Source organism: Carcharodon carcharias, chromosome 11 (assembly GCF_017639515.1).
Source record: "Carcharodon carcharias isolate sCarCar2 chromosome 11, sCarCar2.pri, whole genome shotgun sequence".
Lineage (NCBI taxonomy): Eukaryota > Metazoa > Chordata > Chondrichthyes > Lamniformes > Lamnidae > Carcharodon > Carcharodon carcharias.
The window spans coordinates 82629680-82651606 of record NC_054477.1 but is presented as its reverse complement, the minus strand read 5'-3'; the positions used below and the strand labels follow the sequence as shown (position 1 = coordinate 82651606).

The 21927-nt window shown below is 42.3% G+C and overlaps 1 protein-coding gene across 2 annotated transcripts in view; it reads left to right on the top strand.

Moving 5' to 3' along the window:
* The window catches only part of LOC121284443 (prolylcarboxypeptidase (angiotensinase C)), a 46748-nt gene extending 30955 nt beyond the window's left edge, over nucleotides 1-15793 (top strand). For both annotated transcript variants that reach the window (XM_041199911.1, XM_041199910.1), the window contains 4 exons: nucleotides 4173-4342; nucleotides 8830-8994; nucleotides 13236-13423; nucleotides 14907-15793. In XM_041199911.1, the coding sequence (XP_041055845.1) occupies nucleotides 4173-4342; nucleotides 8830-8994; nucleotides 13236-13423; nucleotides 14907-15120 (737 nt within the window). In that variant the 3' untranslated portion in view covers nucleotides 15121-15793. The remainder of the gene's footprint in view (nucleotides 1-4172; nucleotides 4343-8829; nucleotides 8995-13235; nucleotides 13424-14906) is intronic.
* Nucleotides 15794-21927: the final 6134 nt, after the last annotated feature.

The window sequence follows — 21927 nt, the reverse complement described above, 5'->3', positions numbered from 1 at the left end:
GACAGGAGAATTCTCATAGAGGCTTTTGGTGCTGCCATAAGTCAGACAGGAGTCAAATGTTCACAACTGCAATGCAAGGATTTATGGAGACACCTCACTGCATTTTGTCAGCATCCTTCACAAATCTGGCAGCTATGAGGGCCTCTCGAGCGAGCCTACCTTGTCTAGCCAGTGTGAGAGCCTCATCCCCATCATCGTCATCACTGAGGATCTCTTCACCCTCATCCCTGCTGCCGTCTCCCTCATCCGAGGAGACCTCCATCTCCTCAGCCTGCTCGTCTCTTCGTTGGAGCGCCAGATTGTAAAGGGCAGAGCAGATGACGATGATGCGTGGCACCCTCTGTGAACTATATTGCAGGGCACCGCCAGATATGCCCAGGCACCGGAATCGCATCTTCAGCATCCGATGGTCTGCTCCACCAAGTTGCGAGCTGTAGCATGGGCTTCATTGTACCATCGCGCTGCTGCAGAGGGCCGCACGGTGTCTTCAGCCATGGCCTCTGTGGGTTGCCCTTGTCTCCGAGGAGCCAATCTTGCAGCCTCCGTGGGTCCTGGAAGGCTGCAGGGATCTGCGAGCAACTGAGGATGTAAGCAGCGTGTGCACCTGCAGGATGTGTTTCTGGTGGTTGCATATCAGTCGCACATTCGGTGAGTGGAAGCCCTTGCAGTTGAAGAAGTCACCCTGTCTAGTGACTGAGACCTGAGTACCACATGGGTGCAATCGATCACACTCTGCACCTGTGGGAATCCCAAGATCTGGCCCTTGCATCCTGGCTGTCCTGGTCCTGGGCGAAATGCACAAAGTTGTGTGCCCTCAAGAAGATGGCATTTGTGACCTTGTGGATGCATTTGTGGTTGGTGGCTTATGAGATCCCACAGAGGTCACCTGCGGAGCTCTGAAGGGAGCCGCTGGCATCGAAATTGAGCGCCTCAGTCACTTTCACAGCCACTGGCAATGGATGCCCTTCATGTCTCCTTGGTGCCAAGTCCTGCAGTGAGTGGCAGATATGAGTGACCAGGTCTAAACCTAGACATGCTCAGTCATCTGTGACTCTGGTTCTCGGTCATCTGCAGGAATGACAGGTGGCGCCTATTGGCCCTGGGTGTTGCTAGGCGATGACCAGCCATGGCTCACTGTCGCTTCTGGGCAGTGTGTGCAGGAGCCCCAGCAGCCCCTTCTTCCTAATATTGCTGCTGCTTTTGCGCAACCTGGAGCCTCAGTCGCGCTCTCCTCTGTTTTCTTTGCTCTCTATAGGCCAAGAGGCACACAGCTAGGTCATCAGGATCTATGATCCTGATGTGGTCTTCCTGCAGTATGAAAGAGAAAGAGTGAGTCATGGTTAGCATTGGTGTACTTGGCACCCTTTTCTGACCCTGTGTGACCACTCCTAAATGCTTCCTGGGAAGAACTGGCCACTCCTCGGATGGCCACAGATGAATGTGCTGCATGCCTGCCCTGTCAACCTGCAACTTGAGGAACACTGGTCCAAACTGGGATGCTAAGATTACAAGAGTTTGTGAATGCCTCCAGCAGTGACTTCTATGTGGCCAGCGTTGGCGAGGAGATTGTACAACTTGTGCAGTCCAATTGCTGTGCAGTCCAATAGAGTGGCTACAGACTTGCAGTCTGTGCCGGGGTGGTGGGGGTTAAGGTTGGCTTGGTGGTACATCGGTGTCTTCGCATCGCTTGCGTTAGCAGGTAGGCTAGGACCCCAGTCATGTCACTGTGGCTGCGCCTGAACTGTCTCAGTTGTAGAGGGGTGGTCATTTTATACAGGTGTCCCTACTACCCAGCCATTTCCTTCGCCTACCCTGCCCCCTACCTCCAATTGCTTGTGCATGGGATCCATGCCAGGGTAGCAGTTGCCCCCGGACTTGGCCCCCCCCCCCCACCGAGCCAGGCAGCAGTTGTCCCCAGACACCACCCTGCCCCCTCACCCCGAGTACATTGCCTCTGGGGCCAGGCAGCAGTTGACCCAGGACGCCCCCTGGGCTACAGTCACCTCCAGGCCAGGGCGGCACTTCATCTCGGTGCCCCTGAAGCCTGCAGAGCTCCAGATGACCCTGGCGAGCTGTGGAAAATGATGCTGTTCGCTAACCTCAGTTCCCCCAAAGCGAAGGCCGCCAAGTGCACATCGCCTGTGTGTCGTTATGAAGCACGTCAACTTGCTTTCCCGCCAACATGGACTGGGGGTCCAGAACCTGGCAAGGTGGCCTCTTAATGAGATGCTGATGTATTACAATGAGCTCCCTGCTGACTGTAGGCAGAAAATGCGGCCCACCATCGGCAGGCTGAGCGGACGATTGTGACCTACCTTCCCATACCAGTGGGCATGGAAAATTCTACCCATTGAGTGGTTCAACACAGAATCAATTGGGAATCTAACTTGAGACCTAGCTGTTCTGTGTGGCTGAGTTACTCACTGAAGCATCAGGAAGCTTCCATCCAAGTAGTTTGATCGCAGACCAGCTGTGTGTGGCAAATACGCATTAAAAAAAGTTATTTAATGTCTGGCAATCATTAATTTAGAAAACCCAAGAGAATTACCATAGCTAATGCTGGCTGACAGGGATGAACAAAGAGCAAATTATTTTCAGAATAAGGGAAGCAAATGAAAAATTGACTTGGAATGTGAAGGTAGCTTGTAGATGGATTCATAGTTTAATATGAATGATATACAAAGATTGTATGCAAGACTAAATAGAAGGAAGACAACAATATGGTTTTGTAGTCAGTGCATCATAGACTCAAGCTTTAAATGTCCCTAATCAGCCAAGATTGTTTGCCAAGCTCCTCCTGAAAACATATAATGCATTGCAGCAAAACTTTTAAGTCCCTCCCATTTGTCAAAAAGGTGCTTTCTGATCTATTATAATAACCCCCACACTTACAGTCTTGTGCAAACATTATTCCCTTCTCAACAAAACACACTAATTCTTGACTGAGTAACATGTTGCCTACTGTACAATTTCTTCTCCTTCCCCTGGCACAACAGGAACTCCACAGTGCATATAATGTTTTGTGATATACGCAGCACACTTCAGATGTCACAAGTGCAAATCTGGGTCGCCAACCAGCAAAGAAAAGAAGCAGCTGCCCTTTCCTGCTGATTTCTGAGAAATTTGCTCACAATAGTACTGAATTGACTTTAATTACCAAATGCTTATTTACCATAAGAAGATCCATCCTTAATTAACTCAACCAACTTTCTCTCAGTTCCCATTAGTAACAGGATATTTGTTGTGATGTGGTTTATTGCTTCTGCATTATAAAACAGATTTAACATGGGCAGTGCTACTCTTAGAATATGGGCATTTCTAGCTGTCCTGAGAAAGTGGGGATGGACCTTCTTGAACCACTAAATGTGCTTTAATACGATTGAGTGACTTACGAGGCCATGTCAGAGGGTGGTTAGAACTCAACTACATTGGTGTGGATAGGACTGTACCAGTAAGAAATTTAAATTACTTTCACCCCTGAAGGAGTTTAAGTTACTTTTTAAACTGTAAGGAGGACAGTATAGAACTTCAAAAGGACATAAACAAGTTGGTGGAGTGGGCAGATAGGTGGCAGATGATGTTCAATGCGGAGAAATGTGAGGTGATGCATTTTCGCAGGAAGAACATCGAGAGACAATATAAAATAAGAGGTACAATTCTTAAGGGGCTGCAGGAGCAGAGGGACCTTGATGTATATGTGCATAGATCATTAAAGGAGGCAGGACAGGTGGAGAGAGCAGTTAATAAAACATACAGTATCCTGGGCTTTATTAATAGGGGTAATGAGATGTTTCCCCTGGCTGGTGAGTCTAAAACCAGGGGACATAATCTCAGGATAAGGGGTAGGCCATTTAAGACTGAGATGAGGAATTTCTTCACTCAGAGGGTAGTGAATCTTTGGAATTCTCTATCCCTGAGGGCTGTGGAAGCTCAGTTGAGCATGTTCAAGACAGAAATCAATAGATTTCTAGAGACTAATGACATCAAGGGATATGAGATAGCACAGGAAAATGGCATAGAGGTAGATGATCAGCCATTGTTTAATTGAATGTCAGAGCCAGCTCAGTGGGCTGAATTTTCTACTCCTGTTCCTATGTTCCTACATTTCCAAATTAATGTAACATTTAAATACTTTTTGACATTTGATCTCTTTTTTTGGTCCCCATTTTTAGCGGAAGGTTTAACCTTTCTTTCCCGTACGTTCCATCTCTGCTCACCATTACAAGCATCTGATGTGGGATCCTTCAAATCATGGCTGATTGACACTTGGGTTAATTTGGCTATGGTGGACTACCCATATGAGGCCAACTTTTTACAACCTCTTCCTGCCTGGCCTATTAAGGTAATTAACGTATACAACTATTTTAAATCCATTTATTTTTCAAATGAGCAGGAGGTGGAATGGAAAAAGAAGAAAGATTCCAGTACAATACTTGCTGCGGGAAATCTTAAACGCTGAAATCTGAGTATGTTGTTTATACCTTGCTTTGGCTGAAGTGCTATTACAGTGTCTTGGCCAGAATGATTTCTGCAATCCAAGCGCTAACAAAGCCTGACCTGACTTAACTTCTAAGAACAGATGAGATCAGGAATTTCAAGATGTTCTAATTCTAGTTGACTGGGATGATTTCCAAACTATTTGCCATGCTCAATACCTATGAGTGTGTTAAAAGATTTTTTTGCATAAATGGTTGTTTGAATATGTTTTGCATTTTGACACATTGTTCTGACACATGATACCATGCAGTAAAGGGTAGGACATGTGAATTCTATGCATGTTTAGTTGCCACTTGTTTAACCTCATTCACAGTTAATAAATGACGCCGTTATATGTATTTTTAAAAGAAAATTAAGCTGCCACTCCTGAAGGCATGATTTTGGGATAGGTAATAGACATACGAATCACAAAACTAGAAGGAATATTTTCATGTAGGGGGTTATTAGAATATGATGGGTATTTTTGATGATTGATTATTAAAGCAGAGATAATCAAAACACTTAAGGAAGGATTTGATAACATTTTTGTACACCTTCAAATATTTAAGAGTATTGGTAAAGAGCAGGGAAGTAGGAATAAATAACACTTATGGCAAAATGAATGGAATGAGCAACTTCGGAGCTGAAATATCTTTGATTCTTTAATCATTGACTAACATTCTTTGTTTTTGACTTTATATTTCCGAAGTTTGTGTAACCCACAGTATCATCTTGAAGATTAATAAAGTGTTCCTTAGGTTTGTTGAGGGTATGCTGTAAACTATTTTTTATACTGATAACCTGTATAATAATAGACAGTGAATGCATTTGGTGAAAATATATTCACTAAATCTCAGGTTTAACACTAATATGATTGGCTTAATAAAAAATTATAATTTATAAATATTTATCATTCTAAATTTTAATATCACTAAGTACGTAGTGCTAGCAGTGAATTATATGCACACGTATAAGGCTAGCAGTATCTTATATTCAGGTGTTACACCCAATTTGTGAAACTGCCCATTTCATGAAATGGGCACTGATCAAATTCATTTCATGAACTGGGCAAACGCGTTGCACAGATCGTGAAATTGGCAGTTTGACTGCTCATTTCATGAAATGGCCAATGCTATGTATGAGTTTTAAAATCTTATTCATGGAATTGTTGCTCAAGCCAGCTGCATTGTACAAGCTTAACATAATGTACTAAGTTGCCCAGTGACAGCATGAACATTGTAAATTTGAGAAAGCAAGTTTGTCTACAAAAGCACAAATGGTGGTCGGTGGAAGGTGTAAAATTTAATGCAAGTTTCAAAAGGACCAGTTCACATCTGCCTATTTGACTTCAAAGGCTCACACAGCAGGTGATCGAAGGTGTGGAATTCCATGCTGGAAGTGAAAATAACATGGCATTGACTTCAAAAATTCATATGGCAAGTAACACCTAACAGTTCATTGGTGACAAGTTCATCTCTCCTTTGTTGTACTCAGATGAAAATGTGATGGCATTCACACCTCTTGTAGAACTAGTATATAAGCCTAGAAATGTATAACCTCTTGTAGAACTAGTATATAAGCATAGAAATGTATAGTAACTATCATAACCCATGCAAACACTGAAGATGGATGACTGCATATGGCAGATGGATAAGGCAGGGGAGTGGGACTAGCTGGAATGCTCTTCAGAGAGCCAGTACAACTTGATGGGCCAAATGGCCTCCTTCTGCACTGTTAAGTTTCTGTGATACTGTATTGAGAGCTGTATTGTTTTGTCATCTGCTGAATACAAACAGAAGGTTACTGCTGCCCTCAAGCATGGAAAAACTGGACAAACTCCCAAGAAATGAATATCACATCCTGAAAACTTTCATGCTTACATCCCTAGGTGGTGTGGACTAGGTTACCAAGAAAATAGTAAGTACATGGCTACCAAGGAAGCAGTCCTAGACATTGTGCGGCAAGCCCACATTGGAACTGGCCATGATGGTGAAAATAAGATTCACAAGAAACTTTAGGAAATTTATGCAAACATCCAATGGTCTCTTATAGGACAGTACATCAGTCATTGGGAGAGATGCATAGAACAGCATTGCAGGCAGGAGACAGCAACAGGAGTGGTTGTAAGGCCTGAGTCTGCTAACAACTTGGTTAAATGTGGACAAGTAGCCCTGGTTAACATGCAGACTATGAAGGACAAAAGTCATTGTTTCATACTGCACTACATGGTGTACCTGACCAAGTTCCACACTATTCATCCTCTGAAATCCAAGACAGCAGCTGAAGTTGCCCATGACCTGCTTCTAATATTTCTAGACATGGGAGCTCCACATATTCTTCAGTCACATAATGGAAGGGAGTTCACAGCACAAATCATCCACAAACTGGCAACACTCTTGAGAAGAACTGGTGTTGGTCAACGGGCGTCCCAGACATATCTAGAGTCAAGGCTCTGGAACGCAGCAATGATGAAATTAAGTTGAAGCTAATGGCCTGGATGTGTGACACTAACTCTGCTCAGTGGAGCTATAGTGTCCATTTTGTTCAGTGGGCAATGAACAGCAGTTACCATGAGGCTATAAAGATGGCACCTTACCAAACACTCACTGGAAACAAACCACAATGCGGCCTCAGATCAAAGTTGCCAGATGAGTTCCTCAACAGAATCTCCACAGCTAGTGAAGAAGAAGTGGAAAGACTTATTGAGGAGAACATGGAAAACCCTGATCCTGAACTGGCCCCCTGGACCATCCTCCATGAACAATCCTGAGCTGGCCTGACAACCATCCACCATAGATCACCCTGAGTCAGCTCCTGGACCACCCAAAATGGACAATCCTGAGCCAGCCCTCAGATCATTCAACATGGATGATCTTGAGACATCCCTGGGACGATCCTCCATGAATGACCCTGAGCAGGCCTTTGCATCATTCATTACACGTGACCCTAAATCTGATGAAGAACTTCATCCTGCCAGACATGCAGGGAAGGTGGCACACCAGGGCATTATACAGCAAGCCAAGCAGATGATGGCCCGCAGCGCAAGGTCACTACAGGCTGCTGGTTTTGGAGACAATGTGGCTGTCCTAGAGTCAGCATTTGACTGCAGCAAAGATGACCCACCAAATGCTATAGGTGTGGTGCTGGGAGAAGATGGAACTGGCTACACCATTGGAACGGCTAAGGAGATTGTGAAAGGCAAACTTGCCAGGAAGCAGTTTGAATTTGTGCAGTACAGTTGGTGAGTGCAGAAGACATTCCACCAGAACAACTCAGCCTTGTGAGATTGTATGTGCTCCAAGTGTTTGTCGTGGGCAAGGCCTCCAGAGTTGCCATTTGCAGGAGTAACTGCTTATCAAGATGATGTTCTGCTTGAAAGCAGACCTCAACTGTGACATTGCCTGTCACAGCCACAAGTCCTGTGACAATGTTGACCAATGTTGGCATGTTAAATATGAATTCATTTATGCTAGTTTTGTAAATATTGATGTATAAGCCATCTGAATGGTTTGGGTGTGATCCTGAATGAAATAAAACAGAACATAAACCAATGAATTTGAAAAACTTGGATGTCACAATGAATCTGAAATGTACATTGAATAAAGGCATTTTATGCATTTATGAATTGTTTCAGCTGTATTGTAATCATTGATGAATATAATCTAAATCTGAATGGTTTGGATATAATACTAGATGAAACATAGAACAGTAAACAGAATTAAGCAGATTATACGTTGGTGAATTAAATTTTTTATGTTCATAAAAGTTGTCCGTTTCATGAATTGGGCAAGTTTTCCAATGCCAATTTCGTGAACTGGGTGGTCAAACTGCCAGTTTCATGAACTGTGCAAGTAGGCTGCCCATTTCAAGAAATGAGCAATTTGATTGGCCGTTTCATGAAATAGGCAATTTCACAAATTCGGTGTAACACATACATATAGGGCTTGCAGTGAACAAAATGTTTATTTTATTTATGTGGTTAATAGAATTATGACCACCGTTGTTGTGCCAAGATAGTCCAATAATGGAACAAGCCAAGTGACGCTGTGCATTCTTCGTGCAGTTGGGGTTGCTGTGACCTGTCAAGATCTCTCCAAGCTTTACATGCAAACTACAGAAACGTGCACAAAATCCTATGTATTAGAGAATTAAAATAATTCAGCATCTTACAGCTCAGTGGAGATACACGTGGGGGTGAGGAGGGATTGAAGTAGATACATTTTAAAGTTTATATGTGCATATACCTTTATTTCATTAATTTTATCAATCTAATCAACTTGAAAATTTTACTAAAATCTGACTAATCTATCTTCAAAGACATGTTAATCCATTTTTTAAATTATTTCTTCTCAGGTTGTTTGCACCTTTCTTAAGGATCCTTCACTATCAGCAGAGTTGCTACTGCAAAACATCTTTCAGGCTGTGAATGTATATTATAACTACACAGGCAATGCAGAGTGCCTGAATATATCGCAGACTGCAACTTCCAACCTTGATGATCAAGGCTGGTATTACCAGGTGAATGTTGTTACATGTGGAGCACTATTGTATGAAGTTGTTGTAACATGAACATGCCAATAAGTGTACTCTAATAAGGGCAATTTTCTGTGCAGTGACAGCAGATCATAGTACATGCTGCCTAGGAACTTTGTGTGATATTAGTTTTGGTACTTCCTTACAGTGACCTGACCTTTCTGCTGACTTAAGTTCTGACAAATAGACCTTCCTGAGGTACATAAGGTATCCAGGCAGGATTGAATTAAACATGCCAAATTATTCTTTCAGTTTGATTCTAATGGGAAAATATAGTAATTGAAGAAAATTAACCTAAAAGGACATCTCATAGATTTGTTTATCTTGTTTTCTAGCTGCCTCCTCCTCCTCCTCATCCTGCCAGACCTGACACAAGTAGTTTGTAGTATGCAGACGTGGGCTCAGCACCACATTCTGTGCATCTTCTGATGTCCTTTGAGGTAAATCGGTCTGGCAAAGTTGAAGACGCAATATGCTTCAAGGGGATGAGAAAGAATTTAGAAGGTTAAACACCCTTTGAATGCACTTTGAAGAAAAGTTAACCATAAGGACTCCAGCAGTTCCAGGAGGCAACCACCAATGAGGGCTGGCCGGGAAATGTGTCCTTTTTATTCATTCATGAGATATGGGTGTCGCTGGCTAGGCCTGCATTTATTGCCCATGCCCTTGTTCAGAGGGCATTTAAGAGTCAACCACATTGCTGTGGGTATGGAGTCACACATAGGCCAGACCAGGTAAGGACAGCAGATTTCCTTCCCTAAAGGACATTAGTGAACCAGATGGGTTTTTACAACAATTGACAATGGTTTCACGGTCATCATTAGACTTCTAAATCCAGATTTTTTAATTGAATTTAAATTCCACCATCTGCTATGGTGGGATTCAAACCCAGGTCCCCAGGGCATTACCCTGGGTCTCTGGATCACTAGTCCAGTGACAATACCACTATGTCATTACAAATGTCACCTCCCATCTTGAAAACAAATTTCAAATAAACCCTCTATGTTTAAAATGATCAGGTTCTTCCACAATTTTGAAGTGCTCACTAGAATTGTCTACTTGAAATTGATCTGTTTTAGAAAACACTTATACATTCATTCCATGGGCTAGAGTATAGAGCAGGAGTAGGCCATATAGCCCCTTAAACTTGCTCTGCCATTCAAAAAGATCTTGACTGATCTTCTACATCAATTCCACTTTCCAACCCCTTCCCCGTATTTGTTGATTCCCTTAGCATCCAAAAATCTATTGATCTCAACCTTGAATATGACCAGGCATTCACAGCTCTCTGGGGGTAGAGAATTCCAAAGATACGCAACCCACTGAGTGGAAATATTTCTCCTCACCTCAGTCCTAAATGGTTGACCCCTGGTTTTAGATTCTGCAGCAGGGGCAACAGCATCTAAATTGATCACATCTGTTCTGATGAGAGACCGTCTAACATTTTATATGGTAGGAATAAGAAAGGGAAAGACACAGTTAGGAATTTCTCATCTCAGACTTGCACATCAGTATTATTTCAAACTACTTTCTTATCCATCTACTTGTGTTGGACTGACATTTATAACCAGAGTAAGCATGACTTTCCTGAATGAAATGTGCTGCTGTTTTCTATTTTCAGATCTGTACCTTCTGAGGAGCTATATTAAGTTTAAAAAAAACGTGCATTTCGTAAATCTAACTGCTTCTTTGAACTAATAAATATAATTTATTATAGGTTTGACACAACCTTGAAAAACATTAGTGAGAAATTTTTGCAAGTTTGTGTTGGGTCAGTGATAATGTCTTTTGCTCTGAGTAAGAAGGTTGTGGGTTCAGAGACTTGAGCATGTAATCCAAGCTGATACTCCGTCGTATTACTGAGAGAGTGCTGCATTGTCAAGGCTGTTGCCTTTGGCTAAGGTGTGAATCTTGCCCCCTCAGGTGGATGCATAACATCCTATGACACTGTTTCAAGAATGGTAGTAGCGTTTTCTATGGGAATCTAGCCAATTTTTATCCCTCAACTAACATCACTAGAACAGTTGAAGAGAAGATTATTGAGATGTTGGATAGGCTAAAAAATGATAACGAGGAGGTATTAGACAGTCTGATTGTACTTAAAGTTGAAACTCACTAGGACCAGAATGGAATGTGGCTGCGTATATTGAAGAAAGTAGGGATGGAAATTGCGGAGGCACTGACCGTAATCTTCCAATCTTCCTCAGATGCAAGGGTGGTGCCAAAGACTGGAGAATGGCAAATATTACACACTTGTTCAAAAACAAAGGCATAAGGATAAACCCAGCAACAACAGGACAGTCAGTTTAACCAAGGTGGTGGGAAAGCTTTTAGAAGCAATAGTCCTGGACAAAGTTAACAGTCACTTGGACAAGTGTGGAGCAATTAAGGGAAACCGGTATGGATTTGTTAAAGGGAAATTGTGTTTAACTAACTTGATTGAGTTTTTTGACCAAATAACAGATCAGTGAGGGTAATTTGGTTGTTTTGGTAAAGTCTCACATAGTAGGCTTGCCAGCAAAGCACATGAAATAAAAAGGACTATGGCAGCATGGATACAAAGTTGGGTGAGTGAAAGGAAATAAAGAGTATTGGTGAACTTCTTTTTGGGCTAGAGGAAAGTATGTAGTGGGATCAGTACTAAGACCACTGCTTTTCTTGATATATATTAATGACCAAGACATGGGTGTACAGGGTACAGTTTCAAAATTTTCAGATGACATAAAACTTGGAAGTGTTGTAAACTGTGAGGAGGATAGACTTCAAGAGGACATCGATACATTGGTGCAATGGGCAGATACATGGCAGATTAAATCTAATGTAGAGAAGTTTGAAGTAATGCATTTTTGTAGGAAGAACTAGCAAAGGCAATATAAAATAAAGGAGACAATTCTAAAAGGAGTGCAGCAACAGAGCGACCCGGGGAGCATATGTGCATAAATGTTTGAAGGCAGCAGTGTAGGTTGAGAAATTGGTTAAAAAGGCTTGTGGGATCCTGGGATTTATAAATAGAGGCACACAGTACAAAAGCAACAAAGTTTATAGTGGACCTTTATAAAACAGTAGTTCGGCCTCAAATGGAGTATTGTGTTCAGTTTTGGGCACTGCACTTTCATAAGGATGTGAAAGCTTTCTAGGGGGTGCAAAAAAGATTTAAGAGAATTGTTTCGGGTTTAAGGAACTTCAGTTATGTGGATAGATTGGAGAAGCTGGGGCTGTTCTCCTTAGAGGAGAGAGGATTGAGAGGAGGTTGATAGAGATGTTCAAAATCATGAGTGGATAGAGAGAAACTGTTCTCATTGATGGAAGGATCGAGAACCAGAGTACACTGATTTCAGACAAATGGCAAAAGAACAGTGACATGAGAACTTTTTTTTCCGTTGCAAACAGTTAGGATCTGGAGTGCACTGCTTGAGAGTGTAGTGGAGGCAGATTCAATCATGGCTTTCAAAAGGAAATTGGATAAGTGCCTGAAGAGAGAAATCTTTTAGGGCTGCAGAGAAAGGGCAAGACCAGCTGCGTTGTTCCTGCAGAGAGCTGGCATGGACATGGTGGGGTGAATGGCCTCCTCTGTACTGTAACTAGTCTGAGTCTAGGCATTCATCTCATTGCTGTGTGTGGAACCTCACTATCCACAAATTGACTGTCATATTTCCTTACACTAGAACAGTGATTTTTATTGTGCCTGTTGATGACACAAGCTGAACGAAATAAGTCTTAAATTTCTGTAGTAAGTGATTAAACTTGATTTATTTTGTTAACTACTTGAAGACTAGGTTCATTATAGTAGAAAAATAATCTTTGCTTCTGTAAAATTTTCAAATTTATCTTTAGAAGCAATTTGCTGCATTTTTAAATGTGGCAGTGATGAGCCTGATTAAACTTGTAATGAAATGTTTAACTTTAATAAAATCCTCAATAATTGTAAGGTATTAAGTTCTCTTCTCCTCAAATACACCATGCAAGCCTATATTCATGGCTAAGTGAAAGATCGCTATGAGTCTACCATATTCATAAGTTAATGGCAGCACATGCCACCTACAGGGCTTTGTTTTTCATCTTAACAGGTTAACTTGTTCTTAATAGGGAAAGCTGTTTTTCCCAACTAGATTTCAACATTCTCACTTCCTTCATGACTGAGTTTCTAATGTATGTGCAATTTAAGCCAGGCTGTCTAAAGAAATTAGTCACAGATTTATATTTTTGTCACTTTTTTTTGTTGTCAGACTTGTACAGAAATGGTGATGCCTTTCTGTTCAGATGGAGTCAATGACATGTTTGAACCGGTGCCGTGGGACTTACAGTTATTTTCTGATACTTGCAAGAAAGATTGGGGATTACGTCCTAGACCTGACTGGATCACTACACTCTATGGTGGGAAAAATATCAGTTCACACAGCAATATTGTCTTCAGGTATGTTTTTAAAAACTGGAAGAATTTTCAAGTATCACTTGGGAACCAGAGTGTATTTTTAAATCAGAATAGAGGTGCTGGTTTAGAAAAAAGAAATAAATCTTATTAGAGTCATGTTGGTGCTGCTGATGCATGGAGAAAACCTCTAGATGTAAAGAATGTGCAATGGGGTCATCAGGTACTAACCTTTTTTAATGGTTACTAGAAAGATTTGGATGAATAGGTAGTGAAAAGATCTTTATACTTGCTCTTCTTTCCTGATTACCAAGTAGCTATATCGTGTGATTATTTAGAATCTTTTAATGGGATATTCACAACTGAATTAAAAGCAGATGCCCTGCCAAGTAAGTCATTAGGTAGTATTCATGCTGGAAGCTGTGCAGGAGTATTCGCCTTCCTTGCCCTGTCTCAACAGTAAGCAGCTATAAATGAACAATGTATTTCCAAATAGTTTGGAAGACCAGTTTGTGGATTTGGTGAGCCTAAAGATTAGATTTCCTGTAGACTGCTTGAGCTTTGTGTAACAGTTAAGCTGTTGAGACTTTTATCTCTGCCTTCTACTATAGGCAAAATATTATGATGCCTCACATCAGAAACCAGTTATTACTTTTATTTGTGGGAAGATTAAATCAGCCAAGATGATCATTGCAATGACAACAAGTTGCATTTTTAATAACATAAGTAGCAGCAGGACTAGGCATTCAGCCTCTTTAGTCTGCTCTGTCATTTAATAAGATCATTGTTGATCTGATTGTGGTCTTAACCCCATTTTCCTGCATGCCCCTCATAACCCTTGATTTCCTTGTCAATCAAAAATATAAGTCAACCTTAAATATCTTTAATATCTATAACATGTTCCAAAATTTTGGATCAATAATTTTATACATCACCTGCCATTAGCATTTGAATTTGTATGTATTTCCATGTTTCCCTGTTGATAGCCTCTTCATCCAGTGAATATTGCTTCCATCCTTCAATTTATGAAGTACTTTTGTATGGATAGTTTCTTCCAGTATACAGCAAAAATGATGCATCCAAAGGGCAATTGTTAAGTAAAGGAATTCATTAGCAGTAGTAAATCTCAGTCTGGGTTTTGGTGTCCAAGCTTTAGCATACTAGGAGCTAATATAGTCTGTAACAGATCTCTTGGTATCTGCCTTAATTGCAGCAAATTTATGGCGGTGAGCGGGAGGGTCAGGGAGAGAATTGGCAGAGCAGGAGGGTCAGTGACCAGGAAAGGTGGTGAGTCAGGAGGGTCAGGGAGGGAGATAGCAAGCTGCATTTTGGCTTTGGAAAAAGGCTCAGTAACAGCGCTAAAGCAGAAGTGGCAACATTGCTACTAGGCAATGTCCCTAATTTAATAGTGCTGTTAAGATGGAAACACGTTACTAGAACACACTTTAAGTGGGGGACACCAGTGCTTTATTCTGCATAATTTTGTTTGAGCTTGATGTTAACTGCATGTACTGTTTGCTTTTCATAGCAATGGTGGCTTGGATCCCTGGGCAAGTGGAGGGGTGACTAACTCGGTCTCTGATACACTGATTGCCATAGTTATTCCTGAAGGAGCTCATCATTTAGATCTACGCTCTAGAAATGATAAGGACCCTATCTCTGTCCGGAAAGCACGAGCTCTGGAAGTTGAATATATTAAAAAGTGGATTGAAGAGGCGAAAAATACATCAGTGTCATTGTAAGATGAAACATACCCTTCTCTTAATCATTAAGCTATATTCTAATTGGAATATAGTTCCTGAATGTTACTGATTTTTGACTAGATTGCTGTATATTCCTTTCACAGCACAACTTGCTTTTCCTAATTTACAACTGATGTCTTCATGTTACCTAGAAGAGAAATTTTACATTTTGCCTGTAAGTTTGTACTTGGTGATGGTGTTCAGACTATCTCATCACCAATGGAAAGGGCATTTTTTTAACCTAATGAATTTTGTTTTGTAATTTAAATCATACCCTGTTAATTTGATACCTACATTTGCTAATATGATTCATAACTTTGATTAGATTATTAACTTGTATCTTGTATTAAGATTATATCTCTGAATTATAGTTTGCTGGTCAGACAGTTAGATTCAAATATAAGTTGTGTTTCACTGGATTTGTGAACAGTTCCATAGTTCAGTGACTCCATCTTTTCCCATGTAAGAATGTACTGGACTTGTAACTGAAAACACACTTGTTTCTCATTGCTCCCTTCTTTCATTCTACATATGTGCCTTTTGATGTTACATTTATCCAGCATTTAAAAGGTCTTAAAGATTATATTTCTGTTATTCCTGTTATATTTTCTTTAAATAAATCACATGTCACTTTGTCGTGTAGGAAATTTTATAAAATTTCTTTTAATTCTTTCATACGATGTTGGTGTCTGTCCTTAATTGCCTTTGATGACTAAGTGGCTTACTTTCAGGGGGCAGTTAGGATTCCACCACATTGCTGTGGGTCTGGAGTCACTATGAGGATGGCAGATCAGGGTTTTTATGACAATCATTGATAGTTACGTGGTCACCATCGCTAGTTTTCAGTTTCAGATTTTATGAACCCGTGTCCCCAGGCCATTAGCCTGGGCCTCTGTATTACTAGCCCAGTGATGCCACCACTATGCCACCATCTCCGTCCTCATACCACAACTGAATTTTGGCACCTCCAGTGCTTTAGTTTTTTCCTTCCTGTGCCAGTGGTGCTGATCATACTAGAAGATGGTTTAATGTGTGCCAGGCATTCTTGTTCAAGTGGCCATGCTTCATGTTTTGGCTTAGTTGGTGAATGCTGGCAGACTGTTTAACCGCAACAATCCTTCCTCATTTAAAAAAAAATCCACCTAGACAATCTTTGCCTGTGCACCATCATAATACAATTTCCTTACCTGTGGTTGAAATTGTCTCTTTTAATAAGTATTTTAATGTATTTGTTTCATTTTCTATGTCTCCTAAAATATTGTAACTGATCATGGTTTCATCCTAGTCTTGCCCTGGCTGAAGCCAGTTTTATGTCATACTTACAATATCGTGCCTCTCTATTCTAATTAGTGCCACTAGTCCCCTGTCTTGTAATCACTGCAATCCCAATCCATGTATTTTTCAGCAGCCTTTTCCTATTTATTTTTTATTCTTGCCCTCTCCTATCTTCCCTATGGTATGTCTCCAGATAGAACCAATCAGAGACTGACGGTAGTCCATTCCCTGCAATTTCACTAGGAACGGTGGCTACTGCTGGTAAAACACTTGGGCTTTAACCAGAGCTCACTGGAGTAAGGTAAGTGATGATGGGGTGGGGCTACAATGAGAGGGTCACTGGTGAGAGGTAGGGAGAAGGGGGTTGCATGGCTGTCAGAGGGCAACCCCCTTCCAGATGCCAGGTGGCTTGATCGAGCACTGAGTGACTTTGAAGGAAGGAGCCCCCCCCCCCCCCCGGCTATTCCACAAGCAAACTCAAACATCAGTGGCGGTGGGTTGAGGGGCTTAAGTGGGCATTATTTTCCCATTTAGTGACCTCAATTGGCATCTGGGTGGGAAGGCCACCCTCAAGCACTCCTGCCCTGGACTTAATCAGGGGAAGGTGGCAGGATCTCCACCTCAAATTCTCCTTCCTAATCAACCCTTGGAACTTACCTTGAGGAGTGGGCATTAAATTCCACCCTCTGTTAATTTGCATTTATCTAATTGGTCAGGCTCTGTCACAGGTGTGAGATTATTCATTAAACATCTTACTTAAATTTCTTTTGTAAGATGGCCATCCAATTATTTTCTGTCACTAACACCAAAATGAACCACAACTTAAAAGGTGTTCATTACACTTTCTGGATCTTCTCCTTTTTCATAATATCTCTTAATATACAAGACCTGGGAGAAAACTGACCATTTCAAACTTATAGGACAGAATTTAACGGGGAAGGAGTGGGCCCATGGGCAGAAGTGGGCATAATGTCCATTCTACCCACCATGCCACCGTACCCACTTAACTCACTCATGGCTATTCACTGTATTAGTGAATGAGTGTTTTAATGTCCCAAAGTTCTTCAGTGTGTTAGTGAATGAAGACTTACCAGAATATGGCAGCAGGTGCTATAAAAAGGGAGTGTGGCTTGGCATTCCCCAATGACCATGGAAGGATTCTGAGAACAGGTGCACTCCGCGTTTCTGAATAGCCCTGCTTCGGAAGTTCGGGCCAGAAATGTGGAGCTGTGGTGCTGAGAGAGAAATCCTATTGTTATTGCCATTCCCCAGAAGACTCAGCCCATAATTTCAAGATTGAAACTTATTTTTTGTGAAACAACCTCTTTGGTGCCTTTGATTTGTACAAGAAAATTTGGTCAAAATAAATATGCACTATCACCTTTAACTTAAAATGTAATTGAGTTTTTATATTTTTCCAATTCTGGGTTCACGACCTTACAGGAAAACAGACTCCTGCACACTTCAATACTTTTGTGCAACTTTGAAATACTGGTTCAAAACCAAAACATAAGTTGAGTTTCTCGCAAAAATAAACTAGTATATATGAACTGAAAGCCTGTGTACTGCTAACATTAAACATGACATTACGAAGTGTTAAACTACTTATAGTTCTATATGGAAGATGGGCGGCATTAAAATCAAAACAGTTGATCACATGCACTTTTCAAAGACAGACTTCAGACAGAAGAAACACCGCAACTTCCTTTCACTAAAATTATCATATTTAATTTCTCTCAGCACAGAAGTTGGTTATCAGCTTCAGTGACGGTCTCAATCTAAATTTTTCAGGAGGTTTTTTGTCCTGTGAACGCCTGCTTTCTCTGCCAGGCTGCTATCTGTGTAATGTGCCAAGGCCATTATATATTCCTGGCTTCTCCACACGTGAAATAAAACTGTTTATTCTTGAATCTATGATCTTGACTACTGTGACATCTACTACTGACACTAATTTTCAGTTTTAGGTCTGGGAATTAGACTGGGAATCCAGTCCAGCCCAAAATGGCTGTTGGGCTCATAAGTGGTTTTAAAGCAGTTTGTTAAGAAGCAACAGATTAAAAATGATGCATAAGCTAAACAGAAGATAAAGCATACAACTGTGATAGGTGAGAGTGGTTTTACCGATCCCAAGGAAGAAATGAGCAATGTAGCTTATCTCTCAGCTGGATGTGGCAGCCTCTTGTATGTTTGTTTGCAGCAGTCTTCTTTTGTCCTCTTCTCAAATTAACTGAGGTGCTAGGAAGCTGTTGCCCCAGTCTTCCTCCATCCTCTCTGTCTATCACTTTGGCTGAGGCCACCTTTTAGCTTATGTCATGCTGGGTGCCATTTGTTAACTGCTGCCAGATACTTGTATAAATAAGAGGTGTCACTGGACGCCCTGGTTACCGTATTTTACCTCAGTCCTTGACTGCTAGGGACTGTTTTGAAAACGAGAAATAGCCTTTTGCAAGCTGGCCTCATACAGTGCCTGCTCATTTTATAGGAATGTTGTAATCTGAAAATTATCATTTCTTACATGGGTGTGTGTGGTGCAATGGGTAGAGATCACACCACATTTGGCCCATGAGTCATATTTTCATGTCTGTGTCTAAGATGCATCTGCTTTTACTCAGTACCTTTCCTCATTCTTCAGTATTCACCCATCTTACTGCTTCAGGTCACTCGGCAGCCCAAACATTGACCCTAGGGGTCCGGAGTTAACCTCTGAGGAAGAGGAGGGGAACTCAAAGGGTGCACTGTTCCATCGTTGCTCAGCACCTAGCACCAGCTCAGATACTGGCAAAAGCGCGTCGGCTGAAGTGGTTCCACCTACTGGTTTGAGGACTGCATGACCACCGGTCCAGCTGTTGGTGGCTTTGACAGTCCAGGCCTCTGACTTTCAGAGGAGTGTGGGTGACCAGGAAGAAGCTGAGCCACAGGCAGATGACAAGCCTGTGGAGTCATGCCCAAAAGGAGGTGCATGAAGATCTGGAGCAGATTCCAGAGCTTATGTGCGTCCTCGAATGGATAATGAAGGAATTCACCTCCCCGAACATGTCGCCTCCTCCATTGAGCGATTGGCAACTGTCATGAGAGTTTGACTCAGCAGCATGATTGGGATTCCGGGCATGCATTCAGACCTGTAAGCCCTCATGTTGACAATGACCTTAGGTAGGCACTACCAGTACAAAAGATAGACAAGGCACCTGGAGTCCCTACTAGGTCCTCATTCATCTCTGTTAAGCAGGAAGGGTCATTTGGACCTCTCATTGGCAGATGAGCAGCAGATGTCTGCATCTGGAGGCTCCTCTTAAAGCAGTCCTGATGGTTACAACAGCTGCTCCGCACCTCTGCCAGTGACACCAGCACCTCAGGTTGCTGCAGCGACAGAGCAGGCCTCCAGGCAGGTACCCCTCATAATACCAGGATCTTCACGGCTTCAGACAATCGGAGGACGTCTGCCGAGGTCATGGGGGCCAACAGAACATAAGGGTCAGCAGCCTGCCTCCAGTCCAGCTGGCAGTGATGGGGGAGAACCATGGCGTAGCACCTGTGAAAGAATGAATAAATCACTAGACACAAGGGGCAGCACTGGTGTTTACTCAATGTGTAAGGCTGCGTGTTCTGTTGTTCGCCTGTTTTTTATTAAATTCTTGACAATTTCTATGGTTTTTACATGTTGCAAGGACTGGGGACTCCCTTATATTGACGGGACACAATGCCATGACACCACCTGATGAAAATCAGAGGTCCTTGTAAGAGATGTTTGCAGAGGCGAGACTTTTGGATGTCTTAAGTGTTTGCCTCTTAGACCTGGACAGAACCAGATGTTGCCTCCATATTGCTGTTTTGGAGAGGCCAGCACAGCCTTAGTTAAACTGCCTCATCGTGAGGGCCTCTCTCATCTCCCTTCTCCCTAGCAGCTAGCCTCTGCCATCATGTGCGTCGCCATGGTCATGATCAAAATCTTGTACCTCCTCTGAGTCATTGCTGGATGTATCATCTGAGGATGCAGAATGGTCCTCCATGTCATCATCCACAAGTTCTTCTCATCTCACATTGGCATGTTGTGCAGCACACAGCACATGACAATGATCAAGAGTATACAATATGGGATGTACTACAAAGCTCCAGCACAGCAGCTGGGCCAATAAATTCTCATCTTTAGAAGACCTATGGTTCCCTTTATGGTCGTCTTGGAGGCATGGCTTGCATTGTACCTTTGTTTCACTTGGGTCTATGGATGCCTGATGGGTGTCATAGGCCACGTCCTTAATGGATAGCCCTTGTCTCCTATTAAGCAGCCACCCGCTTGAGCAATGGGTGAGAACAGCCCTGGCACCTGGACGTGCCTGAGGATGTAGCTGTGGCACCTGTAAGATGCGTTTACAGTGATCACAGTCAATTTGACGTTGAAGAAATGAAAACCTTTTTGGCTAACAAAAGACCCTGGCTGGCTCATGGATGCCTTAATGGCCCCATGTCTTCCAGGGAAGCCTGCAATAGCCCTAAAGACTCTCAGTCTCTCAACTTAGTTTCATCATCAATGATGAACCATACGAAAGTTTCTACTTACCTGAACAATGCGACCATCACTAATTTGATACAGTGATGGGCTGAAGATTGCAAAATGCTGCAAAGATCCCTGAAAGGCTCCTGAGGCACAGAAGTTTAGGGAGACCATTACTTTCAGTCTCAAAGGCAGTTGGAACTGATCTCCTGAGCAATTATGTTGCAGATGGATGTCACTGCCTGCCTGGAGAGATGGAGTCTTCTGCAAAACTGGTGCTAACTAATTTGAAGGTAATTGGAGCACTGCCTGTACAGCCTTCCCTCAGGATAGTGTCTTCTTGGACGTACATGCCCACACTCCCTTTGCTGGCCCTCTGGGCCTACACCGTCACCATGACATCCATATTGCTGGCAGGTTGGTTGTGCTGCCCTGGGCAGCAGCCCTCCTTCTTCCTGACTGGAGCAGCTTCCACCGGTGTAGACTATTTTCATGGCAACTTTGACTTCTGTTGCTCCAGACTGTTCTTCAATTGCTTCTCCTTGGTTCAAACTCCTCTTCCCAGTGAGTCCTTCACAGATGACCCCTCAGTAATCCACAAAGTAATCACAGGATAACTTCATTGACTTCTCTTGCAGACTCAGCTGGAGCCTCCTCCTCCTCCTCAGTGTACTTTTCTGGTGCTGGCTCTTATCCTATCCTCAAAACCTTTGGAGCACACTGTTGTGATTCCCTTCTTCCCATGCGGCCACCACATTACATGAGCTGCCTAAAATATTGATGAATTGGTAACTTATTTGCCTCAACTACTGCATAATTGACTTTAAATGGATGGCAGGCAGGTTTTTGACTTTTGGTTTGCGTTCCATAATTAGATGGAATGATGTCAATGACCTGACCCAATGTCATCTTGCCCAACTTTACATCAGATTGGGAGGGACATCCATGCGCCTTCAGATTGTAAAATTCTGCCCATAGTCATAACTGCAGAAAAGGCTATCTATTTATGCAACGATAGAATTCCCTAAAATAATCATTTGCTG